At 38.0% G+C, this 17,097-nt stretch overlaps 1 protein-coding gene across 12 annotated transcripts in view; it reads right to left on the bottom strand.

Annotated features, from left to right (window-relative positions):
* AGFG1 (ArfGAP with FG repeats 1) overlaps positions 1-17,097 on the bottom strand; it is a 36,345-nt gene that overhangs the window by 638 nt on the left and 18,610 nt on the right. For 2 of the 12 annotated variants that reach the window (XM_071437542.1, XM_071437551.1), the window contains exons 3-14: positions 15,040-15,155; positions 14,343-14,505; positions 13,196-13,352; positions 7,664-7,783; positions 6,962-7,120; positions 5,786-5,995; positions 4,782-4,962; positions 4,044-4,123; positions 3,661-3,753; positions 2,258-2,305; positions 718-876; positions 22-113 (exon numbers count right to left, since the gene is read on the bottom strand). In XM_071437542.1, coding sequence (XP_071293643.1) covers positions 22-113; positions 718-876; positions 2,258-2,305; positions 3,661-3,753; positions 4,044-4,123; positions 4,782-4,962; positions 5,786-5,995; positions 6,962-7,120; positions 7,664-7,783; positions 13,196-13,352; positions 14,343-14,505; positions 15,040-15,155 — 1,578 coding nt within the window. The remainder of the gene's footprint in view (positions 1-21; positions 114-717; positions 877-2,257; positions 2,306-3,660; positions 3,754-4,043; positions 4,124-4,781; positions 4,963-5,785; positions 5,996-6,961; positions 7,121-7,663; positions 7,784-13,195; positions 13,353-14,342; positions 14,506-15,039; positions 15,156-17,097) is intronic. The other 10 variants (XM_071437545.1, XM_071437544.1, XM_071437543.1 and 7 more) reach the window with 10 other exon arrangements.

The raw sequence follows: 17,097 nt of genomic DNA, 5'->3' as shown, positions 1-17,097 counted from the left end.
CACTGACATGCAACAACTCACCATAAAAGGGTTACTAGATACTCCAACAGCTGCAACTTGTCCAAAAGGAGTTACTACAGGCTTTGCTTGCCCAAATGTAGCAAAACCTGCTCCTTGGAAAGAAAAGCAAAAGAATATTAATACTAGTAAACAATGTTCAAAGAGTTCTTTGCTGCAGCTCCCAGCCAAAACTAAGTGTAAGTTTGAACTGCAGAATCAGCAGGACTGATCCTACTTAAACATGATCAGGAATGTAAGTGTAAAACACTGTGGCTGAGCTTTTTGTTTTCAACTGCTCACACCTCATCAATCTCCAATTTCTACATATGCACTTTTTTCAATGTTATATCATATAAATTCAGGGAGAAAATACTTTCCAATTTTCTCTTGCCTGTGTTCTATGAAGTTAGAGAAAGTGTAATAGTGTGTTGCAGACATTCCCAAAGAGCCCTTCTTGCCTAAAACCCCTTTAAGCCTGGGAATACTTACCATTTTAGTATGAGATTTTGGTAAAATTTCAGCTTGGTAATTAGGCAATTGCACACAGCCAAGTCAGAAGGCTAATCTACAGAGCCAGAACAGTGTGGGAACCCTTTATCAACATTACTATCGAGTTCATGCAGAAATAAGTATCTACCCATTACTGCCAACTTATAGACAGAGCATTTTCTCCATGTTTCTGGTTTAGACAAGGTTATCTAAAACATGCACACCTACCATTTGGCTGCTGAGCAAAAGCAGTCTGTTGAGGGAAAGCTGCCTGGGTTGGGAACGTGGGCTGCTGGAAGTTGCCACTATAACTAGTAGGAAGACTGTAGGAGGCAGGAGTTCCAAATCCTGCCGGCATGCTCATGGATGCAGTACCAAATGTTGCTGCTGGTAGGCAAAAAATAACATGCAATTATTTGTAAGAAATCTTTTTTTTTCATGAAACAAATTACTATAAGGCCATGTTAAAAGTCTTCTAATGCCCTCTGTGACTGGACAAAAGTTTGGTTCAACTTCCACAGCCACTGAACTGATTTGTTCCCTTCCATCACCACCAACTGGGTGCATAATTTGCCTTTACACTTTAAAAATGAATGGTGTTATTTAAAATTTAGTAGATCCAGCACATTCAGATATACTTTCTGAAGAGGAAATGATTTTTTCTTCCGAGTGTTATCATATATTTCCCCCACAGTTTTTCTGGTAGAAGTCTGTACACATAAGAAGCAAGCAGGTTCAGGCAGCCTAAGCCCCTCTGTTTTTCTCCAGAGAAAAGCATGAAAGAATTTTCCTACTTCAAGCTGCACTACAGGAGGTTATAAATTAAAAAAACCAAAAAACAAAGGGATACATGCATCCCCTTTTATCATCCCATCTTTAATGTCTTTAAGGAGATTCTCACCATGCACATTATTTGAACACAAAGTTTCTGTTGCAAACTCTCTTACTGTTGAGGTAGAACTTAAAACAAAAAGAGCCCAAAACTTTTCATCTGATTCTCTGCTGAAGATTTTGAGTAAAGAACAAACAGCTCATGCGCATTTCCCCATGCCTTCAGCAAATAAACATGAGCACATGAGGTGCAAAAGTATAGTAACAAAACCATTATTCAGTCTTTTGGGAGTTGTTCTTGGAAAGAGAAGTGCATAGGAAGATTTTTGGTACAAATACAGACACCAGGTATTCTATGCTAGTTAAAAAGGACTTCTCTTTTGAAATGTTACAAGCAACCTTTTATGCAAGTTCAACTGTTTAAAAAAGCTAATAAAATAAATTTAATGAATATAGCTTAATTATCAGTTGAAGTATTTACCCCAAAAGTGTTCTAGGGCAAGACATTGTACAGACAAAGCGTAGACAAGTGCACACAAAACTATTGTACTAACACTGTTCTCAAGTTACAGTGAGCAGAGCAGCTACTCCACAGCAAACTTGGCTAAAACAGCAAAAGGAAGCACAACAAAATCAGCAGGGGACTTGGGATATCCCAAAAGGCATCAAACTACTGTTGGCAGAAACTTCAACAGTCATTCATAAGCACTATATGGTGACCATGGATGATACCAATAATGGTTTTGTTTTGGTTGCTTGATAGGATGTCTATGTATGTTCTTCTCTCCCTCTGCCCAGTTGCCAAACACCCACACCCACTCCATTTTTAAGAAGTCTTCCACAATTCTTTGTGCAGAGAACCAGATAGCTGTCAATAAGCTTTTACAAGCAAGAACAATTAGCCACAAGAAACTTGATACCGAATGTGGCCACCTACCAAAATGAGCCTGAGGAAATATGTGAGAGTGCATTGCTCCCGAGAGGCCTTATGGAAGCCACAAAGAGACCAGACAATGTCAAATCATTTATACACTCTTGAACAGTCATTTCTTAGTTTTATATATATAGAGAGAAATAGATACACATATATGTACCAAACAGTTCATCAATAGCATGACCAGCAATAGATTAGTATTAGAAAACCATCAGAAATAAGCTCTACAAAACAGATCTCCCATGTACTAAATAGCAAAGTTCATGCAGGAAGAACACATAAAAGGACAAGCCATAAGTTTACACCTTACACTGAAAGGGGATGAACATTATCTTTACTTATAGACATTATCTCTATTACCTAGTGTGGAACATCAGGATGCTGCCAAAGGCTTGGAACCTCAGCAAGCCAGGGACAGCTGCATAGAAGGTGGAAGGATAGAGGTGCCATACTCAAAGAAATTTATCTGAAGAGGCTACAAATTCTTAACGATGATCCAAACTAGCCCATTTAGGAATGGGATTAAAATAAAGAAAAAGGGTATTTTGGGCACTAAATATCTGAACAAATTTAGCTGCGTAGTATCTCAAAATGGACTGAAAACAGAAATAACTTCAGCAGAGGACAAAAATTTATCAAATCAGTGTTTAACTCTGCTTACCTAAATCATTGAGCAAACCACATCTCAAATGTCAAAATGCACACATCAGCAGACTTCTGTTGAAGTCCAGCTGACAGATAAAAGTGTCAAAATTTAGCAGTTGCTCTGGAGAGGAAAATCGGCATAACCTAGCAGCCATCTAATCCAAGTTCATAGTTCTAAAGAAGTAGAAGTTTGCTTTCTTAAAAAGTGATTACGTTTTGCCCACAGAATTATGATTCTACAGAATCATCCCACAGAAAATTAATATAAAAAATGAGTGTAAAGATTAAACATATGCCTTAAAAAGAGACGCTAATGTACTAATTAAGTGGACTGGTGAGGAGCTAGCATCCCAAGAGCCTTGTGATGGCTCTGGTTCCAGCTCTTTGGTTTTGAGACCTTTCAACACTTGGAAATAAAGAAAGAAATTAAAAAGAAGGGCTTTCAAGATGCCTGATTTCAGGGCTACCTTCTATAAAGCATGCTCTAAAGCCAAGGTTATAGTCTTGGAAGGAAGCCAGCTGGTGATACATACACTACAAACAGGCAGAGCTCAAACAGATCATTTCGACATTTTTCATCGCCACCATTTGAAATCCTAGAATTGCACCTCAACACTGAGCAAACACAAAACATGTCAAACAGACTAGGGACAGATAATACAGAAAATCTTTAAGACACATATTACACAGATACAGGAAAAAAGAATCAATGCAATTCTTTAAAGAAAGTTTCTCAAACACTCAGTGTATTTTTTCCTAACCTGTTGCTCCTCGGCTATTGGTCTGGAATGGATTTGTTGAAGGTGCCACTGGTGCAACAGGGGCAGCTACAAATGGATTTGTGGAAGGTGTTGCTGCAAGATTAAAGACATTTTACTAAGTCAGCATTTCTCTAACAGCAAATCTCACTCACATGAAGTCTGTACAGCCTTTATACAAAGACATATAAATAGCTAAAATTAGGCCAAAAATCAGGAATTTATAAGATACATTCAAAATATAGTTATTTTGAAAGAAATACTTTTTTGTTAATAGTACTTTTATTAGCTTCAATACTAGTGGTATCAAAGCAGAGCATTATCAAGTAAAAATTAGTTGATTGCTTGCTTACAGTCCCCAAAGGGTGTTAGTAACACTTCCATACCTCCAAATGGAGCAGGCACGCTTGAAGATGCAGGCTGTGTCTGTGCTGTAGCAGCTACAGGTACTGTTCCAAAAGCATTGCTGGAAATAATTTATACAATTCATTCAGTGAAGTCAGAATTGCTTGTTTAATAATTAAATACAATTTACAGTTACTGCTGGCATGTAAAAGAAAGGGGATGAAGGCTTATGTGCAGTTTGCAGACTGCAATGTACGTCCCTGATGCCAAGGTCAGACACACTCACTAGTGCTGAGCAATAGAAAGTCATCTCCACCAACAGCAGGAGAAGGAATATAGAGCTAAGGCCAACAGCATAAGGGTTGCAAAGCAAAAGCCTTAGGGGCACTTGCACTGCCAAGCCCCTAACAGGCATTTGGTATTTGTTACTTCAGTGATCCAGAAATGGGTGGCACTATTTACATTAAAAATATCTGAATTATTTTTTCAGGGATGATCCTCTGATTTTGAGTATGCGTGCCAGTGCTCTGCAGAGCAAAGTGCCACCATCTAACAGGTTTAGCATGTCATGACTAGAAAGGTGCAGAGAACATTCCGCTGACAGTATTCCTAGAGTCAGCCATCCCTCCGTCCAGCCGTTATTGAAAACAAGAGATGCAGTTTCAGCACTACCTTAAACTCATTCAGTGCTTCCTCATTTAGATAAGAACTACCAGATTTGAGAAACGCCTTCCAGCTGTTGAGCGCTGCTGCAGGCAGTGAGCAGCCCGGCAGCGTACCTGCTGACGTTACTGGTGGCAGTGTAGGCATTGCTGGAGGTGGCCGTGGAGCTGAAGACGCTGTCCAGCTCCGCCAGCGCCGCGTACTTGTCTGAAGATGCACTTGACTGGTTGGGGGCTGACAGGGCAGGGCCTGCTGAGGACACTGCTGTGCTGAAGCCACTTCCCTGCTCACTCCCACCTAGAAGGAAAGCAAGCAGATGAAGCATACTGGAGATGGTTTCACTTCCTGCCCTGCTGACATTGAGAACTAAATGAAAGTTCACAGATGGTTGCAGACTTAAAAATTAAATATGCACTAGGCCATAGAGGAAAAAGTATTTAACAAGCCATTAGCTGTTAGCAAAACGTCTTGCCTCTATAGGTACTCTGCAACCCCAAAGAGCTTTTGTTTTCCTAGAAAAATAATCCATTCATCTTCAACTAGAAAATGAACAGAACACCTAACCTCAAAATAATCCATTTCAGAACAAACCTCTGGAGTACAAATGAACATAAGTTTTAACACAGCATTCGAGAAGAACTACATTTGAGTAACAGAGTAACTAGTTTTTTCTCCTCAATTTACTATCAACTAAATCCAAATATCACTGCTACTATTTTATTGTTTTTGTGGCAGAGAGGTAAGAAAGCTGCTCTGGTAGCTCTTTGCAATAACTGCAGCTCTCCATTCCAGAGCATCCACTACAGGTTGTAGTACAAATATAAAATATGTATTTTATGTTTTCATTATTGAAGTAATGATTATTTAGATATTTTAATTTTGAATTATTCATCTCAATGGGAAATAGGTTCGCAAAAAGCAGTCTTCTAATGACATCCTTTTGGAATGATGTCTTAAAACTCATATCTTGCACATTTAAGGGTACGTTAACACAAAATTCTGCTGATCACTTAGAGGAGGGAAATTTTGAAATACTGTTACAGTACTTTGACAAGGACAGCCATCCTTGTGGTAACTATACACATATAGAATAACCATGGCAAACAATAAAGTTTAATACCTTGCCCTGCACTGAAGATATTATCTAAATTAGCAAGAGCTGCATATTTGTCAGCTGACTGAAGATTCAGTTTATTCACTGCAGCTTTACTGGCTGCAGTTGCTGTGGCGTTGCTCTGAGAAGCATTGAAGGATCCAAAATCAGCACTGGAGGATTTGGGGAAGTTATCAAAGTGAGCAAAATTAGCATTCACTGATCCAGCACTTCCACCTGTAACAAATTAAGTTAAACATGATCAATGCTCCGAAGTTAGAAAGTCTCTCCAACTGTAACTGATGGCACAATAACCCTCCCTTGGTGGTTATGTGAGGCAATGTGTTTGCCTGCCCCATCCTACCCCTTTAAGGCTCTTTCCCATTTCCTTCAGAGTTCAGTGGGCCATCAGAAAAAAATTATATTGCAGTGTTTTGACTGCATATCAGGGATAAACACCCCAAACTTCAACACTTTAAATCACAATCATAATTTGATCCTGAAAACTATATGCTATTTTTAGCTGTTAAAAGTATTTTCAATAATAAAAGCTTCCTGGAAAAAGATTTATTTGTCTTAATCTTTAATACTCAAAATACAGAAGCTTCATTTCCCTACCATATGTGGCTAACAAATAACTATTTACATTTGCTTAGTGGTTCAATGTTTAGTCATTTCAGATGTCAGCTATAATCCTAAGCAAAAAAAAAAAAAGTGCCTGGAAGTCCAAAAGTTATACGATTTAATGCCCAGGTTTAAAGAGTTTTGTTCTCTGTTCTCAAGAATTTTAGACTGCATCCAATCAGAAAAGAGGTTAGGAGAAAGACACAACACAGCTCTTTTATAACAAATATCCACTGAAGTCAGAGATACATAAATCAATTTTATAAATTTGATATGAGTCCATACAACTGAACTTCAGATCAAGTATGACACCACAAGCTTCCATCTCTTCATTGTCCAGACAATTTAATCTAGGCAGGTCACATATTTAAATTTAAATGAGTTGTTCCATTAAGTGCATCACATTTTATAACAGTTGGTTGATGATTCCACTCATACTACAGAACTTTCTAAAACAGAAACACAACTTTCTAAAAGCATAAGCAACAAGTTGAAACATATGCAACAGTAGGAATGGAAGTGCTATACTACAATGGCATAAAATGAAGCAAGCTGAGTTTTCCACTGCGTGGAACTTACTGTGTACAGCCTGGAGAGGAAAAGCTGAAGTAAATTCACCAAAACTGCAGCTAGATGAAAGCGTTCTGAACGCTGGACAGCCAGAAATTGTGTGTGGGTTAAAGTTAACATAAGAAGGGAGAAAGAAAATTTGAAAAAAAAGTTTAAAACAACACCACACTCAAAAGAAAAAAAAAAGGAAAAGAAAGTCAGTCAGCCAAAGATCTAGACAAACAGCAAGTGTAAACTCAAGCAGAAGTTCTAAAGCATGATCAAATTAAAGGAAAGCAAAATAAATCTTAGCAATAGGCTCTACACATGAAGTCAAACATATTGAAGTGTGTGCATATGCTATATATATATATGCATAGGCACACACTTGTTTGGTACTGTGACATCCTTTTGGATCTACTGAAGTGATTCTCTTAGAAGACAGAGTCAATTCAATACTTATTAAAAGCAGTAGAGTTTATTCTTTTCATAGTTATTTCAAGTGTAGAGCTAACAAACACAGTGCCATAAATCAGACTTCTGAGTAGCATTAGGGGAAAAAAAAAAATCAACACCAAACACAAGGAATTCATTTTGAGTTTCCCCAGAGCTTCAGATGGCTTGATCACATTAAAGCAGGCAGATGCAAGAAAAACTCAACTTCGGTACCTTTCAACATAAAGGTAAGGATTATTTCAATTAAGGATTAATCAAAAGTGCTAGGACTTCTACCTGTATTTTGGGGCTGAAAAGGAGACTGACTTGCTGTGGGGAAACCTCCAAAATTACTCGAGCCACTAGACTGTCCAAATGCATCAAAGTTTGCAAAACCTGCATTGGCAGAGTTCTGCGCTGTAAATCGCAAAGGAACAAAACATGTTAATGGATATGGGAAATAAACACAAAAACAGATGTTTTAACTGAATTCATGGTCATGACAGCCTTCAAGGGTTATGTCCTACCATGTGCTGCTTTTGACATGAAGAAAATTACACATTATTCTACAATTGAAAGTTGTCTTTGAACAAGCTCTCACAAATCACCTTCACAGAGCTGTATCAGTTAATGCTACTTCTGTCCTTCCCACACAAGCTGCTGCTCACAACTGCATGACCCAATGGAATCCACTCCAGCTTAACCCTCAGTGCTTGCAGTGCTGGCTGCTCAGGAAAAAGCAGCCATAAAGTACAGAATACCTAGTTTCCAAAACTAGAACTTGTGGGCTAACTGAACATTTCTTTGTGCATAAAAATCAGAAGGTATTCTTGTAACATATTGGCAATTCAAATTCCTCATACACCAAGTGCTTCTTCCTCAGGTGAATTTTGGTTGGCACAGCTTGAATAGTTTGGGCTAGGTTTATACATTCATTTAACTGAAAAATTCAGCCTTTAAAAAAACTTAATCAGAGTACAGAAATATGGAAAATCAATGCCAGTGGCAAGAAGATAGCATTCATAGTGTATCCACAAAATTAAATCCAAGGAAATTTCAAATAAAATTTCAGTTTTTGCCTTCCTTTTGTTCCATACTCTAGGAGAAAATAAAAGTTAACACTAATCTAATTTTGACCAGCTGGACATGCAAGCATCTATAGACTCAACAGGAATTGCACACCTAGCTGGTAAGCTCCACAGAAGCCCTTAAACTCTATTATAAGCAAGACAGGAAAAAATGTTTTTAATCAAATGCAAACCAAACCTTTTTATAAAGATAACTTGAATTACTATCTAAAGAAAGCTCACACAACACCTTCTGGAATAACAGATGGCAATACATTATATTTTTAGGTTAGAATTTGTTTATTCTGGAGAGATTTTGCAGATTAAGTATATACAAAGAGAATAAATTATGCTGATTGCTGAAGTACTGTAACTTAATAATCTGATAGTGCTAATTAAAAGCTGTATTATTTAAATTAATTTCTATTAAAAAAATATCTGTACTACAAACTTAGAAACTAAAAGGACATTTTAATACAAACTACTGTACTCCACAATGCTGCTAATATAAATTAGCAGGAAAGTGCCTGCACTTTTCTTCCCAGAGTACCCTGGGAGAGGGTGAGGTTTGGCTGGACTCAATACCACATTTAACAAACCATGTGCATAAGCATTAGGTTACAGAGCATGGTTTTGGCAGCAGGGAGCAGCCAGGGTGGTCCCTGTGAGGAGAGAACAGAAACTGCCCCCATTGCTGCACAGCTGCTGCAGCTCCAAGACTGCCCCACCATTGCCCAAAGCTAAGGATACCAGCAGTGCTGGCTGGGGCACTGTGTTTGAAAAGGTTAAAAACCAGTGTGCAGCAGCTGTGGCAGAGAGGAGTGAAGAAAATGCAAGAGAAATCACTGCAGTTACCAAGGTCAGCTAAGAGGGAGGGAAGGACAGGCTCCAGGCCCATGGAGAAGACCATGGTAAGGAAGGCTGTCCCCCACTGCAGCCCATGAAGGACCATGGTGTAATACACTCACACTGCAGCCCTGGAGGAGCCATGCCAGAGCAGGCAGGGAGGGCATGAGGAGGCTGGAGCTCATGGAAAGCTGCTGCTGGAGCAGTTTTCTGGCAGGAGCTGTGACCCTGCCTGAAGGACAGCACCCCATGGAAAGGACCCACACTGGAGCAGGGAACAGCATGAGGAAGAAGTAGCAACAGAGAGAAAATCTTATGATTTAACTGCAATGCCCATTCCTCAACCCCCTCATGGGGAGGAGCTAAAATGGTCAGGAGTGAAATTACACCTCACAAGAAGGGATGAAGGTGGGTTTCATTTTATTCTTTTACTATCCTACTCTATTACTGTCAATAAATAAGTCAAGTCTGGTTTGCCCAGTTACTTTCTCTTGACTCAGCAGCTTTTTGGTGTCTCCCCCAACCCTGCTGATGGGAGAGTGAACACACAGTCCCCTGGGCACCTGGAACCCACCACAGCATGAGAGTCAGCAAGGAGAAAGAAAATATCAAAGTGAAAGCAAGATCATGGGGAAGTTATTGAAGTGCGCAAAAAGTTGGCACAAACAGAAAAAATTACTTCTATGATATCCTCTGTATTGGTTCAAACAGCATTTTACAGACTCCAAATCCCAAAGTTTGAGCAGGTTTTGGTGTTTAAACCAGTAGTTTTTTAATAGGAATAGATTAAGAATTTACTTTAAAAATGAAAGTGATACTTTCATCCTAATGCATCAATTGGGGAGACAAGAGACTGATGTTTAGTTGACCAAAGAGGATTAAATATGTAAATGTCACTTCTAGAATAAGGGCAAGATAACTCATTTTAACCACTCACACAAACAGAAAACTATGTCAAGCATCTTAAATGAAATATCTTTTGGGCCCAAATTAAAAACTGGAGTGCATTACATTACAAAACACTTCATTTTACTGTATCAGCTGACACAGAAAGGATGACCTTCAAGTGAGCCCATGTTCAAATAGTACTGCTGTAAAGCCTCTTCAGCAGAGTATTCTGATATTAATCTTGTTTTACTTTATGCAGTAAAATGTCAACCTTTGTGAATGTGACACAAAAGTAAAGACCAGGCAAGACTTGTACTCTCCTGCACCTGGACAATACATAAATTGCCAATTCCAAAATCCAGTTCTCCACACAAAAACCCCAGAACAATCCTAAGTAAGCTCAGGAACTGCAGGGGGTTGCAGACTGCAATGGATTTACAGCTGATCTTCACACTGCAGACCAACAAGGCAGTACAAAAGCCAGTTGGCTACAGCCAGGGATGACAACACCAGTCATGGCAATGCCAGCTGCTCCTACAATCTCTGCAGTTTCCTCTGTGAGCTTTGTACTACCTCCTATGTAATAAAGGCATGAAACACTGCAAAACAGAAAAAAAAGCTAAAATAAAATCTACATATACCTAAAGTAAAAAAAACAGCTCTACAAAATAACTCTTATACTATTTTGTTTTTCTAGATAATGCCTCTTCTTCCATGTTATCTGTAATAGAGTTGTGTTGTGTCACTACACCTTTATAAAATCTTTTGTGCAGGTCATCTATTCCATCAGTTTTTAAGAAATTTACATGCCAAAATTTTTGATCCTTGTTGTGATTACCAATCTATAAACCACAGACAAATCAAAATCTCGATTTTGCAGAAATTACAGAACTTTGTAAATTAAATACTGATAGCAAACATAAGGTTAGTATGTTTCCCCTTCAATAAGCAACAACATCCTGAACCAGCTTAATACATTAAAGAACTTGGAAAGCAGAAACATATCACAAATTGTAGTTCCTGCATAATTTTCAAGATTTACACCTACACTTCACAGATTACAGCACAAGTTTGTTAATATTTTCCTATCAGCTGCCACACTCAGTAACTTATACTGAGGGATCTTAAGTTTGCTGGTCTCTTCAGTGATTTAGTTGGTATTGTGCACAGGAAGGGAAAAAACTCCATCCTTTATACACACAGCTAAAACCAAGCCCTAAAACAAGAAGACCAGACCGTAAACTTCAAGAAAGTAGTGCTGGGCTAAGTGCAAATTCTCCCATCCTCCTTAGCAGTGTGTAATTGCTAACAAAAATTACATGTTTATACAGCTCCTTAATGAGCATTTCAAACTCATTTTTGCCAAAGCTGGCAGACTGATCAACCCTCCTTGTGTTCCAAAGGAAGAGTCTGTAACATTTTGTTATTCATTTCACTAACACTACCCTGTACTTACTGCACACAAGACATGCCTTACAAGCATTGTACTACAGCAAGTCAGAAAATACCCTCAGGTAGCAAGTCTGCAATGCATGTTCAGCTATCACACACTCAGAATCAGGTTTCTGCCTTTTAGAAACTGATTTACTAGCCCTGATACTGCTTGGGGCTCTAAAACTTATGGTAAGAAGTCATGGGAATGACCACAATGGTTAGTTTGTGACCAGAAATTAACAGACTCTCTCCTCAGATTTTATTTATTCTGGAGTGTTCCTATAGCTTTCTATCCTTCTAAAAATTACCCAGCAGAGACGCAATGGAATTTTACCTAGATTTGGAACACAGTATTGAAATACTGCTTTAATGGAATTTTCATCTCCTAAAAAGCACAAGGAATAATAAAGGGTATATAAATAAAGAATCATTCAGCAACAAGTTTGGAAAGAAATTATTAGAAAAAATTAAGCATCTGCAGCCTTTTCAGTAACACTATGCAGCAGTGGCCAGCAGAAGTTCTCCCAGTTAAAAACACCCCCGAAATTACGATTAACATGAAATCTAATTTTAAGGATTTTACAGAACACACAGAATAACAATTGCTGCTGCAGTGTTACGGAATTCAGACATTTATTCCACATTAATTTGGATAAATCTTGGTATTTTGCTCAGCTCCTCAGGTGTGAACCCTAAGTCCAGCCTGTGATAGTTTATCTTGGCTGTTAACAGTTTCAGGACTGATTTGCAAGAAATCTCTCTTATTCTGAGTAGCTTAGCAGCATCACAATTTCTCTCAGAACAACTAGATGAAAAGCCCATTCAGAGCAGGCAGACAAAGGTACTTTCCCACAACTACAAGGCAAGCTAGCAACAAGAAACTTCAGTGACCACAGAATTGACTTTGTCTTTAGGATACACTTCTGTGGCTCTTGGTCTTTGGCTGGGAAAAGAAACCCCTGAGGGTTCAATATATTTTACTGAAGTCATCCTCTAAGAATTCAAGGCCTATCCTCTTTCCTCAGTCAATACATATGCTCAAGGCTTGTTTATCCTTCCTGAAACTACAGAATACTGCTCACATGGGCAGTACTCAGCTTTCAAACAGACACACACACAAAAGATGAGATCACTCTTTAAACTGGGCAAACCTTGGTTTTTCCTTTGACAAATTGGCAGTTATTATCAATACATTTGAACCCCTTTAAAGTCTCTGTATCTGCTTGCTTTTCATGAATGGTCTTCCTAATAATTTTCAGAAAGAAAATTGAAGGTCTAATATCAGCTTCTCTCAACAATTTATTACTCATCCTCTCACTCTCTCCCCCAAAGAACCTAAAGTTTAGTAGTAGGCAGAAACAGTGTAATCATACATATCCTAGAGAATAGCTATAGCAACCCCCAATTCCCAAAGCAGAATTGTCAGTCTTTATGTTTTTAACCTTTCTTTATAAAGACCTGAAAGAAACTTTCAACAATACAACATTCCTAAGGCACAGAGATCACATACATCTCATGAAGTTTAGTCAAAAGCCATCAAAATTAAAACTACATTTTATACAATTAAAAAGGGTACAGTGGTCCAAATACCTACCTGTATGACTGTTGAAGTGTGCAAAATTAGCAAAATTCGCTGTAGCAGTTGATTGAGGAGGGGCAGCAGCAAAGATATCTGAGCCAAGGTCACTGAGGAGGTCAAATTGTTTCTTTTCTTGTTGCTGCTGTCCTTGAGATCGAACTACAACAGGAGACTACAAACAAGATTTCAATTAGCTAGTACAAAAAGGTGGTATTTTACCCAACTGACATTTACAAAATATTAGACGGCTAGACTAAGCTTATTTCTTGAACAAGACATTTATTCCTGAAGTTTAAGATGCTGTATGTAGTATACACCCTCCTCCCACAGTATGAGGAAGACTATTTATATGCTATTACTCTGGCTCTTAAAGGAACTCTTGCAGATTTACATGGTTTAATAGCATCCAGAAGACTAAAGTAGCAAGATATTATTAGCAACTTCAGAGTTTGCATTTGAAACTGTAAATACTGTACAAATACAAGCACTAAAACTTAATTTTACAAGACAGAAAATATTTATTCACTACATTCTGAAAAAATCATTAGAATTCAGTATAAGAGAGAAAAATTGAAGAACTTAATAGCAAGGCTTGAAGTTGCAATTTTCTACTGTTTGAGTTAAAAGAGGTCCATTTAAGAGCTGCCTGTATCTTGAGGGTAGTTTTCAAACAAACTGTCTTCCCTCCAAAAATCTAAGTACACAGTGTTGTTTGACTTTACATTACAGCATAAGACAGTTTCAGAATGCACAGGAAGTCATAATAAATACGACATGCTTTCATCCACATAGTCACTACTAATCTCACAGTTAACAACAGCAGTCGTTTTCTTGTTTTCAGAGAGAAAATGCAAAAATTAAAATATAACACATTAGGTCTAAACTTTAGAGGTATTTATGCAAAAGACAATTAATTAATCCTATCACAATGGAGAACTCTATTTACTGAAAATAACCATTAAAAATCAGTTTGGTCAATAGAAACAAACTTCATTTAGTACCTGATCTGCTAACATGTATATACTTCAGAAAAATATACAACATACAGTGATCATATCAGTTCCTACAGATCACAGCAGCTGTTACTGCAAGGGTTTTTGTGCCACTGAAAGAGTTACAAGGACTGCAAACAGTCCTGTGCCCCTCAGCAATCATTACTCACTTGGCTAGGTGTGCCCTTGTTTAAGTGCAGTGCGGGTGCAGCTTCTCCCAAGAGAGACTTGAGTGGCTTCACCTCAGGTGTGCTGCTTGTACTACTGGCAGAGGAGCCCGAGATGGATGCATGGACTGATGCCACCACCTTTGCTTGCTCTGGAGGAACATACCTACATGCAAGAAGAGCAATGGTTTTTACAAGTTTCACATGGAAGTTCTTGAGTCTGAAGTTGAGAACTGGCAGATGTCAGCTTTGCTACTGAAACCCTGATCCTGCAATAGACTGTATCAGTAGTTTGCAAAGTACCTATTCTTTAAATATGACAGAGTTGTTTTTTTTAATGGACTAGAAGTTAAAGTCATCAATATTTTTAGCACTTATTCAATACAAAACATGTCTTTCCCATACAAATAAATCGGATGGGAAATAACAGTTTGCAAAACTGTTCCTTTACACTGTTGTTGACATTCTCTTAAGCCATTTTTGTTCCATCAATATGAACACTGAGAAACTTGTTTAGTTTGTCTTCTCTGCTTCCTATAGGAGCTCTACATAAAGTTCAGAAATCATTTCACTTTACAGAGTGTGTAATCTAGTGTGAAGAGCAGATTCAAAGAAGGAAATAACATTCAAAATGAGAGCAAACAGTCCATCCTCATTTCTCATCATAGGGGCAATCTTTATAATAGTAAAGGTATCTTACCATCTTTTCTTTTCATATTTTTCCTGTAGAAATTCCTTTACTTTCTGTGGATCCCTGAAGTCTGGAATTGCTGATGATCTATCATCAAATAGGCCGAGCCAAATCTGTTTGCACACCTTAATTAAAAAAAAAAACCACCACAACAACACAGATTAATCAGAGAAAATCCCTTAATTCAAAACTTAAATAAGTTTACTATTGTTAGTACATTAAACCATTAAAGTGTGTGGCTGCATAATTTATATTCCAGACTGAGCTGCTGTAACAATGGACTGGTGCTGTCAGTTGTTACAGCAGTAACAACTGAGATGTATTTAGACCAATCATGTACTGGTCTAAATAGCTAAAGTTGCCTGTCACAGCAGGGCAAGCAGATCCCAGCATCCAGTTTCACCATTCAACACTCCTTTTACAAAGTATTTGCAGAATGTGCTCATGAAATGCAAAGCACCTGATTTCTACTTGCAATCTTTAAGATTCTTCTCCTTCACCTAATTCTACCCATTCCCTTACCATACTTCAGGGCTTAAACTGTTTCAACAGATTCCATATGCCTTAAGCCTCAAATGGTAGATTTTAAAGAATCCAAGGGTCAGTATTTATACTTTTAATTACTATTTGAGTACAAGAACTGTTTTTTCAACAGCCTTTGTTACCATGATGCAGTTTCTACAATACCATACACATTTGAGTGATGGTATGAGATAAGGGGTAAAAATACTTTTGCTCCAATTTCGTTTTCTAATTGTAGTTGTGAGTGAGCAAAAGTTTAACCACTTGCAAAATTCTCAGTATGTTCAAGCTTTAATTCCTGAGCAAAACAAGAGGGAAGGTGTTCTCAAAACTAAAGAAGATGTAGGAGTTTTAACTTGAAATGTTTTAAGACCTTCAGACTATTCTGCAAGTAACCTGAATATGCACCCAAACAATAACACCAAACATTAGCTGCCCTCAAAAATCACAGTGCCCTTTTAGAACAGGTTTCTTCCAGAGAAGCAGAGTCAAAAAGGCTTTGTTTTTATGGTGCATACCTTTTCTTCCCACACCCTTTCTGAAATAGCCCTGACCATGCCTCCTACCTGCCTACTACAAACATGCCCTCTATCCCTGCAAGTGTCAGGTTTTCAACATTGTCCCCAGTGACCTTCAGGCTCTAACAACCAAGAGCTGCAAAACTGATTGCTCTGAAAGTTGGCAAATCGAGGTAGAAGCTGTGATACTCCCACTTCAGCATCTTCCCCAAACTACTTGGCAAACATGATAAATCTTATAGGTCATTTCCAAGATTGCTCAGCATTAGAGAGATTAGGCAGACATCCTAACTATGTATTTCATATTTGATGTTTCAGCTCTAAATAGTCCAATTACATATTCAACACCTAACAGTCCTTATTACCAACATTATCATCATCTACTGGATAGAGACAAACAACAACAGGAAACAGATCTAATGATCAAAAGATATTTTTAAATGAGTATTTATAGAGCTAATTTAGAGCTAAGATCAGTAGTTACCACCTCAAACTCAGCAACTTTGCATTCATTCTGCAATTGTACTCCACAACAGGATCAAGTTCAATGCACTGATTTGAGTTCTCAAAATTAAACAGTCATTTACAGTATAGTAATAGATAAAATGAAGCTTAATTTTTTGTTTAATACATCTTCATACGAAATTAGAAGACAAACTTAGTCAAAAAAGTCACAAGTCTGTTCTAAAGTAAAAGCTAAAATCAAGAATCACTGTTTTAACAGTATCAATCTTTCACTACTTTTTGGTGACAAAATATATAAAGTCAGAATATTTATGTGTGTAGCTTTAAACTTGCAGTGAATAGCCTGAAGTGAGCCAGCAGTAGTATTTCCATACTTAGATTTGTGAGTATAACTATACAAGCAGCAGTCATATGATTGCTAGGAGGAAGAGAAGTCCTGCTTGCGGCTATTTACAGAATCTCTAGCAGCAGGAGTTGGTGGTGCTCAAATCTACACAGTCCCTCCCCAACCCCAACTTCAATATTGGAAAGAACATCAGGAAACACTGAAGAAAAATTGGAC

The sequence above is a fragment of the Agelaius tricolor genome, unplaced genomic scaffold (genome assembly GCF_023055355.1).
Source record: "Agelaius tricolor isolate 1412-34295 unplaced genomic scaffold, bAgeTri1.0.p SCAF_12, whole genome shotgun sequence".
Taxonomy (NCBI): Eukaryota; Metazoa; Chordata; class Aves; order Passeriformes; family Icteridae; genus Agelaius; species Agelaius tricolor.
Note: the sequence above shows the minus strand (reverse complement) of the source record. Positions and strands in the feature narration are given on the sequence as shown.